At 37.2% G+C, this 12235-nt stretch overlaps 1 protein-coding gene across 2 annotated transcripts in view; it reads left to right on the top strand.

Annotated features, from left to right (window-relative positions):
- Nucleotides 1-12235, top strand: part of IPO11 (importin 11) — a 114969-nt gene that overhangs the window by 11146 nt on the left and 91588 nt on the right. For both annotated transcript variants that reach the window (XM_049795341.1, XM_049795342.1), the window contains 2 exons: nucleotides 2369-2469; nucleotides 8037-8109. In XM_049795341.1, coding sequence (XP_049651298.1) covers nucleotides 2369-2469; nucleotides 8037-8109 — 174 coding nt within the window. The remainder of the gene's footprint in view (nucleotides 1-2368; nucleotides 2470-8036; nucleotides 8110-12235) is intronic.

Here is a 12235-nt window from a genome sequence, read left to right as displayed (position 1 = left end):
ACTGGGCATTCTTTATTTTCTGGATGTTTGCTGTGAGAGCCTGCAGCTCAGGTTGTATACAAGTTGAACACTGACAGGTGAAGCTGATGTGAGTTGATTTGAAATTTAAGGGCTAAAAAATGCAGGGTTTAAAAGGATCAAATTATGTTAATTCTGTTAGTGTGGTTAAGTAGCCCTGTTTGGGGACACATCAGCCTTTCTTCAAGTGTGAAATATAAACAGTAATCTTCCAAACTACATAGAAGTAGAGAATCTCTACTTCTTTGTTTAACTTGATTATGATGGGGGGGCTGCCTGGGAGGGAAGATGGCACCTTCTTGGTGGAGCAGAAAAGGGTGAGGGGAAGCAGGTGATTATAAATGGAGAGTTGGTAGGACAGTTAATCTCTATGGGATGTGGGAAGTATTCTATTACTTACTGTCAGGTACATTTGCCTCTGGGATGATCAGGATAGAGAAAATTACAAAGAACCATGAAACATGCATCTTCAAACCTACAATTTTTAGTACCTAGTGGAGTTACTAACATTAGTTTCTCTGCTTCTCTTTTGAAGGTGTTACATACCTCTCTTTTGAAGAACAGCTGAAAAGTCAGAGTGGCTGTTTTTGAAAAGAAACTCTGTCCTTTACCAGTTGTATCAATTTGTATATTGTTTAGCTTCATTCCTGTTATTTCTATGACAGCATTAGTGTGTTACATGAAATACTTTATTTTGGGAAGCTCATATATATAGATACAGAGTATATAGAGAGGTTTTGTTTGTTCTTGTCCTTAGCCTTTTTTTGCATTTCTTATCCAGGCCCAGACTAGTTTTACGGTACTTCGATCTGAGGAACCTTTGCTTCTGATAGGTATTTTAGCAAGGAGGGCAATGGTAATTTGAAGGCTCAATGGGATTTTCAGAACATGTAGTTTTCTTTATCCATGTTTCCTTTGTTTTGCAACACTTTTCATGGATATGAGGCTAAAGTGAGGTTTGAAGTTTCCTCTTCATATTGTAAAATGCCTAAGTTGCATTTGGGAAAGGTCAGTTCTTTCAGAGATTCAATCCCTCTTCCTAAATGAGCTTCGAGAAAGGAACATGTATTATATACAGATCCTTTTCATGTTATGTGGTGTTTATCAGTGGGCTACAACTTTTTTGATGTTTTTCTAAAAGTTGTTAGTTTTGGAGTCGATACCTTTGTTGGCATGTAAGTCTGTTTGCCTTCTAGTGATTGGATTTTGTGAGGGTTTTTTCATGTTGACCATTACATCTAGAAAGCTGTTGTTATTATAGAAATAGAGTTTGAAAGATGGTTAAGTTTTGAATTCGTAGTGAAAATGCTTGATGAGGTTGCAGGTTTCTGTAGTGCTGAGTTATTTGAAGGGTTTGTTACAGTTCTTCAGACATGGCACCGAAAAGTATCAGATGCTCTTGACCTGAATCCCTGAGTTTTTCATGTCCCTTCTTAGTGTGCTTGTAAAGGCAATTGATGCAAGTGGTGCACTCTATAGTGCACTTTATAATAATGCTGTATAATAAGACCACTGAGCTCACACCTGTTTGCTTTCTAAAGGAGGGAGTAATGCCTCACCTCCTCAAGAAGGATCCATTTGATACAGAGGAAAACAGGAGGAGAGCTGGTGTTCAGAGTAGTTCCTGTTCTAAGACTCAATAGCCTACCTTTATTTTAGCTTTTCGTAGTTGGTAAATTTTACAATGTTACATATAAAATAATCTCTCTGTGTTTGTCTGTATATACATATATGTATATAAAAGTGTATATAGATAGATACAGATATATGTGTAGATATATAGCTTTCTAGTAGTAGAAACTAATTTCCTAGAATAAGCATAGGCAAGTTTGAGACTTGGTGCCCTACCAGGTTGCTGTTTCGCAATCAACATTGGTAGTCGGGACATTTCTTGGCAAATGTCAAGATAATGATGAAATCTCCTGAAAGCTGGATTCTGACTAGAATAAGAAATTATTCTGTGTTGTACAGTGCCACAGACTTCTGAGAGCTATGTTACTGAAGAGTGTAATAACTGGTTACTGAAGAGTGTAATAACTGGCTGGTGCTAGTAATTATTACCCTTTTATCCCCTGCTCAGCTGGACGAGATTGGAAATACATTTGCCCTATATGTTGGGTGTTTTTTAATAAATAAAGTATTAGGGCTAGTGCTAAACATTTTTTTATCTTTAAAAATTGTTTAACAATTTTTTTCACTTGTCTGTCAAATGCTGACTGCATTTTGTTTATATACACCTATACATAAGAGGTGTGTGTATTTATACATATGCCAGTGCATGTGTTGATACAGTTTCTATCCTGTCTGTGGTGTATTGAGCAGTTCTTAACTTAATCTTTTTATTAAACAGAACATCTTTACAAATCATAGCCTGGATGTGAATGTAAGATGGTTAGCTGTGCTGTACTTTAAAAATGGAATCGATCGCTACTGGAGACGGGTTGCACCGCAGTAAGTTGTGATTTTCTTCCACTTAACAAAACCTACTGTAGAAGGTTACACTTGCCAAACTGGAAAACAGCAAATTCCTTGGCTGGCAAAAGTTACTTTAGAATTCATGGTGAAACTGATAAAATGTTTCAACATTAGGAGTCACTAATGAGCCATTTTGTCTTCATATTACTTCCTACTTTTGAAATGACATATAATTACATATTTACTTTTGAAAACTGAGTTAGGCTATTTCATAGATACCAGATTTTAAAGTGATGTCATAAATATTATAATGTTAACACCTGGACTTTCTGATAGTGGCAGACATGAAAGGTAGGAAGTCTCTTGGAGAGATTATTAGGGAGACATTTTATTTAAGCTGATTCATAATTCATATTGAATGTGTACATGAGAAAGAAGCAGTAGCTATCATGATAGCAAGTTCTGGTCTTCATTTTTTGTTCTGTTATGTGGGTTCTGATAATGCACGACAAAAAGTTCTCTGAAGAAGCTAAAAATCTAACCAGTATTCTTGAGCACCACATCATTTACTTAAGTTACAAACAGTGCCATTATAGTTTGTAATACCTACACAATTATATATTTCTCAGTGTTCTGTGTGAAGTTTTTTCTTTTTGCTTTAAAAAGTAGGTATAATTTAAAAATGTTTCAATTTTCCTTCACTCTTTTCAGGAACTGAAAGACCTGGAAGTGTTCAGTCTGTCTCTTAAATGCTAGTAATATAAATACGTGCGATGTCACTGTCAGGTCGTGTAGGGTGTAAATTGGAATTCCAGCTCCAGTTTTTATGGATCATGAATCTGAGGTAGTTCACAAAGTATGGCATGATTTTCATTTTGTTCTTTGTTTGAGATAGTTTAATGTATTTTGCCTTACGTTAGCTTTTCCAAAGGCCCACCAAAAGAGGGAAAAGTGAAATTCTGCATCTGCAGCACATTTTGAATAGCGTAGTACTCCTTCATTATTACTTAAAGCACTAGAGTTTTTGTATGTGTGGATTAGTATACAATTGTGAAACATCTGCAAGTGTTCACATTCTCTTTTATGTGAGAGGAAAAAAACATCTTTTGCATGGAGTATGGTATAAATTTTTGACCTTTTTAGTTAAAGTGATGAGGTAGCGCTGCTGACATTATTGGTACTTGGCAAGCATTATTCGAAGCAGTTAAAATACATTGTTCCAATTTGTTAATATTTTTGCATATTAGTAGCACTTCTGTTGAAAAAAACATGGCTCATTTCCTACAGAAGTAATGACTAAAATTTTACTGTTTGAACCAAGGTTAAAAATGGAGTAACAGTCTTTCAATGTACTTTTCCTGTTGCAAATTTAATGTGATTAAAAAAAAATTATCATTGGCTATTATTAAAGATTCCGTTGGGTAAATCTATATTGAATTTCCATTACAACTCCAGTTTTTCTCCATTTCTAATTTTTCTGCTGCAAATTCAATGCAATTAAAGTATAAAATTTAAAAAATTAATGGCTGCTGTTAAAGATTCCATGGGGTAAATATGTATTAAATTTCCATTCTATGTCCAATTGTTCTCCATTTCTAATTTTCTTTCTGAATTTCTTATACGTCACATATCTTGTCATATTTTACACTCACCTAGATAATTTTTCATTTAGCAGAACACATTGAAGTAATTTTGAGGAACGCTGCTTTTAAGCTGTAGTTTCTCAGTTGATTGTTTTGTGAACCAGTCATGTTTTGGATATTGTGATTTTTGAAGGTTTCATTGTACAGGCTGCATTTTTTGTTGTCCTTGCAAAAGTCTCGTCTTTCATCTTGTCTCTCACATCAGCAGCTGTCCCATGTCCATCCATGGTGTTACCTCAAAGCTTGGTCTCATCTACCCAGCCTGTTTGGTAGAGCAGATGTTGGATTTGGAGGTGTCTGGTTTCTGCTGCCTCTTGAATGAAAGGACTGATTTTTATACCTGTGTTTTTCTCAGTGGGATATTAACTCAAGTCTATCTGCTTCACTCAGCTGTTGATTTTCACAAAATCTAGGGGAAAAAAAAAATCAAACCGCTGACATTTCTGCTCTTTGCCAAATGGAGTTGAAATTTGATAGGTAGTTTGAAGAATTATGAGAATTGGAGGAGGGTTCATGCAGACACATAATACGTTCATATAGCTGTAGTTCCCTAGTAAATCAGAGCTAAATATAGTTTCTTTTAGAACTATTTGTCTTGAATATTTATGTATTTGTGTAGACTTTTCAATCTCCAAGAACTTTCCCAGTAAGTTAAATGCCTCTGTTGTACAAGTGTGCTGAAGTTATTTTCAGTTGAATCAAGCAGGAGTAGCTTTACCCTTCTGCTGAGCATTCGTGGTTTCTCAGCTGCTACCACTACAAAGCAGGAAAATGTTGAGATCATGAATTCTTTGGACAGTACAGTAGTTGAGAGTGTCATCATGCTAAAATACATAGCATATAAGCAACTTTTTTAAGAAAAAGCGATCCTTCTGAAATATTTTGCTCTTTGTACATGTTTACTGATGCTGTCTGTCCTATTCACGCTACTTATTATCCACCTGACTTGGACTTAAAGCAGCACTTCCCAGTAAGAGTGATTTTAGAGAACTTTGTCCCTCCTGCTTTCTTAGGCAGCTTTCCAGATTGCCATGGAGAAGAGGCTAGTGTTGTCATAGCCTCTTTTCAGGCACAGTTTGGCCTATTTTTTTGAAATTTGTTGTCAGCTTCCTCAAAAGGTGGTCTCACTTTATGTGTTTTTGTTTTGCTCAGAAATGGCTTTTCTTGAATTTGAGTGTTACTAGTTCCTTTTCTTGGACATGTTTTTGATTTTACAGATAATTACTGTTAAATCCTGTCTTATGTGGACTTTGTTCTCTGATCTGATAACTGTGTTGGCAATTTTAATAATAATTCTTACATCCATGTTTTTATGTGTTTGATAACTATAAATAACACTTGTAGATTTGGATTTCTGGTTTATGAAAAATAGACTTTTTTAAAAAGCTCCAAACTTTTTAAATATTTGGATACATGTTTCCCTGTACCACAAACACAGAAAAAGATCAGAAACTTTGAAATTGCAAATTGTGAAAGACTACAACATGAATACTTAGAAGTTCATCTCTAGAAGAACTTGGTTTAATTTTTGAACTGGTGTAATTCAGTGCTGAAGGGAAGTAACTTGTAGAATATTACACATTCTTCTGAACTCCTAGCCTGCCTATAACTTTTCCATAGAGTTGTGGGCCTTGCAATGTATTAGAGGAGGGTAAAGATACTGCTGTCTGTGGCTATGTCTGACTTGTGCAGAGAGTGAGTGTGTAGTGAGGGATCTGGTCTCCAGTGGATGTCACTGTCGTATTACCTAAATGGTAAATTCCTCCATCTGCTCTCTGAACCATTAGAGAGCCCGTCACATCATGCAGTATACCGCTTGCATCTGCATCGATTGCTTAGATTTCCCTTTTTCATTAATCTTTGCCAACTTTGCTTATCATAAGTGTTTGAATTTGAGGTGTTCATCCTCATGACTGTTTCTTTTCCTACCTTTGTTTTGTTTGTAATGGCAAAAGCTTAAATTACAGTATATTTATTTATAGTAAGTAACGAATTGAATGCTTGCTGCTCTTGGAATATGCGTATGATATGATTAATTACAATTATGAAAAAGTAATTAAGGCAAGGGGCTTCATGAGCTCACAAACAGGGTGAATGAAATAATATAGTAGAAGAGTATTTTTCTTTATAAACCAGGTTTTAGGTGCTTTCTGTTATGCCTGAAAGTGAGTTACGATTTCTAAATTGTGTTAATAGCTTTCAAGTTTTAGAAATCACTTAGAGTATGCCTGTATGTGTGGAAATGATATACTGCATTTCTGTATGAAAAAACTAAAAGGACCACAGAAATTCCCTAAAATGTTGTCTAGTGGCTTTAGATTAATAACTGAAATAGTTCCCTGCATAAAAATTCTACTGATGCAGAAATCTTTGAAAACTTTACCCAAAATTTTTTAGGCATAATATAATTTTATGTAAAAATATCTTAAAACCTAAGTTTTGATAAAAAGTCATTTAAATGTGGTTTCTGAGTGCTATAAATTACCTTTTGAAAATAAGACTTAGTGTGCAGTTCTGAGTCACCAGCGAAACAATAAATTGCACCCCTTGTATACTATACTTAGAATGATAGGGTTTTGATTTAGGAAATAGTGAGTACTTTTGTTATATACGGCGGGGGGGGGGGGGGGGAAGTGAAAACTAGAATATTGTTGCAAACATTTGATCTTAGGGTAAATCCTACCTGTCTGTTTTATTATTTTGAGATTAATTTACTATTTGTCTAGATTAGTGTAAAAGCTGTGTTTTAGGGAGCTTCAGGCGTAATTTTAAATCTCACTATATAAAACTAGTAGGTTAGTATCTGTATGTGACATCAGAAAACAGGAGGTGGTTGTGTTGGTATGTTTCATCTTTTTAATTTCCAGCCATGAGACTTCATTGAGATGTGATGATTGCATGTGTGCTTCTAAAGCATTACAATGTTAGCTGAAACAGTTTCATCTAAACAACCTTGTGTAGTAAGTCTTTTTATGTACAAGAAACAGCTTTCTAGGTGCTATCAGTAAATGAAAGTGGCTTGGTTTTTTTTTTTCCTGTTTTTTTTTTCTGATTTTATGATCTATAAATACTAACAAAGCATTTTTAAAAGCAGTTTGTTTCCTGCCTGGAACTTAAAAGAAAATTACATGGGTCATATAAAGTCTGAAGTAGTACAGGAGTAGTATGATGCTGTAACTGGTAGTCTTAAACTGATAGACGTCACTTATAAGGAAGTCTAAACATAGCATAAAGCTTCATTTGAATGAAAATTAACCTTTATGGCTTAGAATTTATCCTTCTTACTAGTTCTCCCTGCATTTTTGAAGACTATATCAACATACTTTTCACTCAAAGGTATAATTTTCAAAGGACCCATTTTTTTAAGTGTAGCTATATGACTTGCTTGTAGAAAAAGATTTATAGCAAAAAAAAAAGATTGTAGGATTATTGCTTTTGCAAAAAGAGCTGTCATCTGATACCACGATTGCCTTATACTGAGCACCTTTTTGTCATTTTCCATTAGTATACATGGGCATGGGCAAAGTCATGCTCAAGTCATCAATCCCCACAGTAATTGTATAATAATTGTCTAACAACAATTAATTTATAGTTTGTATGGTTTTCCTTCATTTTTGTAATATATCTGTGAACTTTCTCTTTTGCCATTTGGGTTTAGAAAGGTCGCCTCAAAATGTGAGGTTAAAAGGTCTCAAATGTCTGTTTCGCTGTTCTCTCTCTTTTTAAGTATCTTTGAGATAGTGGAAAACCAAGGGATGTTCTCTTGATAATTTATCAAACTGACATACATCAGTTTCAAGAAAATGGTCTATAAAAGTAATCTTCATCCCGTCAAACACTGCACAAATGGAAATATAATTTAAGTGCTGTGTCTAGTAATAGTGAGAAAATTCTAAATATGAATTAGTAGTTGTTCTTTATTGAAAATTAAATAATATTCTAATGAATATATCCTGACAGTGCTCTTTCTGAAGAAGAAAAAACTACATTGCGTGCTGGACTTATCACCAACTTCAATGAGCCAGTGAATCAGGTTAGTGGTGAATGATGATTACTCTCCCAGCAAATGCTTGTATTGGTATATAATTTGGTTTCTCTTTTTACAGTGTTTAATAATAATAATAGTAAAGTTGACAAGTTGCAATTTACATGTTGCCTTTCAGACAGATCTTTATGTTGAAGTGAGATCTTTTTCTATAGATCATAATTCATAGAATCACTGAGGTTAGAAACACTATGGGTTTTTTTAATTTGTTTTGTTTTTTTCTTGCAGAGGCAGTTCATCTTGCCCCTTGCTGTTTGTGCAGCCATTTGGTGAAATGGTTCAGGGAATGGGTGTAGCTCAAAAATAACCTTCTTTCCCTGAGCGATTTTTCTTTTTTCAGCTGTATCCGTTCTATTATCTGGCTCCCAGTATAGCCATACAAGGAAGTGTGGTGGTGGTGTAGCAGGAATGAGCTGTTGAGAATGCTGCTGCATAAACCCACCTAAGCAGTATTGCTGTCACATGTCTAATCACAGCATTGATGAATTTAAATAGGCATAATATAGCTTCAGTATGATAGTGTCTTGTCTTACATAAAGGGACTAATTTTAAGCTACTGTTTTGATTGGAATAAGGATTTACTGTTAAGTTGAGCACAGAGCTAATATTAGGTGCTCAGAATATGCATATACAAGATGAATCAGTCTTCCTTCTGCTAACTTATTCTTGCTTAGGTATATGATTCTGCAAGGAAGTATTTGCTAATATTTTAAGGTAGGTCTTAAAGAACTCTTTCAAGAAAATGCAGAAATTATTTGCATAACGTAAAGCTTAAAAAAAAGGAGGTATAGCAAACAAACTTCCATTCTCCAGACAGTTCAGTTTCAACTTTTCAGGATTACTTGATGGGATTAATATTATTTTGTAGGATTAGAGCAATGTATCAAAATTAGGGTAATTTAGTCTTTGTAGAAGACCTTTGTGCAATGACAATTTTGACTAGAATTTAAAGTTTTTTGTTTCAAATGCAATTTTTAAAATGCACGTAGACATAAAGTATCTTTAAATTTGTACTGCAGGCATCGATTCAATGTAAAAAATATGACCAAATATTACTACTTTCTTTATTTCAACCAAAAAGAACTATGAAATATGTCATGTTGGACCATAAAGTGTGTGTCATTTATGCTGCTACTAAGTAGGATAAAATATATCAAATATTTAATTTTGAAGGGGCTGCAAGATATTTACATTTCTAAAAATCTAATGTTAACTGCGTTGTACATAAAACAATTCAAACTTTTTATCAATGATTTTTCCATACCTCCATTAGTATTTAATCAGTTTGCCTGCTAAGACAATAGTATGATATATTTTATACTTACAATTCCACTACTGATGAACAGTTCTGCAGTTCTGAGGCTATAGCTGCAGGCCAAGATAGGAACCTTTTTAAATGACATTTTAAAGACTAGCAGCTTTATGTGTTTATTTGTGTGTCCTTATGATATTTTTGGGATGGTAGTCTTTTAAGATGTGGAGGATTTTGTTTTATTTTATGCCAGCAGCCTGCTTCTAAATGATTGCCCAAACAATTGTGATATGATGTATGTTTACAGAGTCCATCTCCCCTTCTTTCTCCCTTGTTCCCCAATGTGTTGTACATGTCTTGAGGCTTCCTTTCAGAAGCACCTTTCAGTTAGTCCCCAGTCTGCTTGATATGCCTGAGTTTTGCTAGCCTGGGTTCCTGATGAATGTTCTTTTCCAGTCACAGATACTTCATAACACAGTTGCTATCTGCTTGTGCTTTCTGCATCATTGAAGGTAGAAAAATTATGACTCTAGTATGTATAAAAAGAAAAAAGACAACCCAAAAATACAAGATTTAGACATAGTATTGAGATGTGATGATACGAGCTGACTTCCAGGGGAGGGGAAGAAGAATAGAGAACATACCATATGTTGGGAGCATAATTTCCATGCCCTCTGAAGTTATTTACCATATGGAGGGAACACAGAAACAAAATACTCCTTGGAATGTATGACAGCAGAATTTTTTTCACTTAAAAAACAGTCCTAAAGGATGCCTCTTGGTGTCCCTGGAGAGGTTGCTTCTTGTATCACACATGGGGAAGAGTTTATTTGCTCCCCCCCTGCCAGTTGACATCACTTGATCTGAAAATAAGACTCTCAGCTCTTCCTTGCAAACATCGATGTCAGTTTTCTGACGCAATTCTTCTCCCTAAGTCAGTGGATAGGAATGAGTGTTGTAGGAAGTTTTGTGGGGTGGTCAGACTTCAGGTGAAACAGCTAAGGAAGCAATACAGGAGAGCATGGCTATTCCCTCTTATGCCCATAAATTGCTCGGATTCCTTCTGACAGTATAAGAAGGTGTCTTCTTCCCTAGGCTGGAAGTGTGGTGATAGTTGTGAGGGTATGTTGAAGGTGAGAGCATCTGCTTCATTAATCCAATCAAGGACCTTTTCAATGCGAATGGGATAAGAACGAGGAAACAAGAACATGAAGCTCTTGGATATTTGAGGGGTTATGAAGGACTATACAAAATTTCATTCAGGTATGCTTAAGGGAAGGGAGTTGTGGAGCAGGAAAGTGGGGAATAGACAGAAAGAAGGTATAAAAAGGGCCAGTTGTGTAAACCATGGCTGGTGTGTCTGAACAAACCCTGTGCCTAATCACCAGTCTGTCCTGTCTTCTGATTGAATCCCTTAACTTTATCTTTCTGTGTAATGTCACTCTGTTTATCGTGTGTGTGTGCTGCAAGGACTAGGTGCCAGCTACTGGCAAGACTGGTGTGAGTGGGATTTGGTGCCAGCAACCAAAGTCAGATGGTGGGGGTGGTGCAGGTGCCCCTGGCCCATGGTGTAAGGATCTGGAGCAAGTGAGAGTCTTGGGGTCAGCCACTGGGATGGGACTGTGGCTTACAAGCATGTGTGCCTGGGGAGACGGAATGTCTCTCTCTTAAAACTAAAACTCAGGTATAGCAGCAATAAGGGTAATATGTATTCAGCAGTCTATATTTGTAGAAAGTGAAAGAAAAGATCACCAAGTAAAGAGTGGTTCCCAAATACCTGTTTCTTCTTTTATGCGATTTCTAGAACAAATAAATTTAGTGGTCTTTATGTAAAAGCTAAACAAGGTAGCCAGCTTAGCATTTTATATAAATATCTACCATAAACATAAAATAGAAGACTTTTTTCCACATGTATTGGTTTTCTGTGGCAAGGTTTTGGTAGCAGGGGAGAGTTACAGGGGTGGCTTCTGTAAGAAGCTGCTGGAAGCTTCCCCTGTGTTCGAGAGAGCCCATACCAGCCGGCTCTGAGACGGACCCACCGCCGGCCAAGACTGAGCCAATCGGCAATAGTGGTAACGCCTCTGTGATAACATTTTTAAGAAGGAAAAAAAGTTGGGACATGGAAAAACAGCCACCGGAGCGAGGAGTGAGAACATGTAAGAGAAACAAGCCTGTGGACACCAAGGTCAGTGAAGAAGGAGGGGAAGGAGATGCTCCAGGCGCTGGAGCAGAGATTCCCCTGCAGCCCGTGGGGAAGACCACGGTGAGGCAGGCTGTCCTCCTGCAGCCCAGGGAGGTCCACGGTGGAGCAGATATCCACCTGCAGCCCGCGGAGGACCCCATGCTGGAGCAGGTGGGTGCCCGAAGGAGGCTGTGACCCTGTGGGGACCCCACGCTGGAGCAGGCTCCTGGCAGGACCTGCGGATCTGTGGAGAGGAGCCCACGCTGGAGCAGGTTTTCTGGCAGACTGGTGACCCCGTGGGGGACCCACGCTGGAGCAGTGTGCTCCTGAAGGACTGCACACCGTGGAAAGGACCCATGCTGGAGCAGTTCGTGAAGAACTGCAGCCCGTGGGAATGGCCCACGTTGGAGAAGTTTGTGGAGGACTGTCTCCTGTGGGTGGGACCCCACGCTGGAGCAGGGGAAGAGTGTGATAAGCCCTCCCCCTGAGGAGGTGAAGTGGCAGAAAATAACGTGTGATGACCATAAACCCCATCCCTGTGCCGCTTGTGGGGGCTTGGTGGTGAAATCCGGGAGTGAAGTTGTTCCCGGGAGGAAGGGAGGGGTGGTGGGAAGGTGTTCTGAGATTTGGGTTTATTTCTCATTACCTTGCTCTGGTTGATTTGTAATAAATTGAGTTAA

Source organism: Accipiter gentilis, chromosome Z (assembly GCF_929443795.1).
Source record: "Accipiter gentilis chromosome Z, bAccGen1.1, whole genome shotgun sequence".
Taxonomy (NCBI): domain Eukaryota; kingdom Metazoa; phylum Chordata; class Aves; order Accipitriformes; family Accipitridae; genus Astur; species Astur gentilis.
This window is presented reverse-complemented; position numbering and strand designations above follow the sequence as displayed.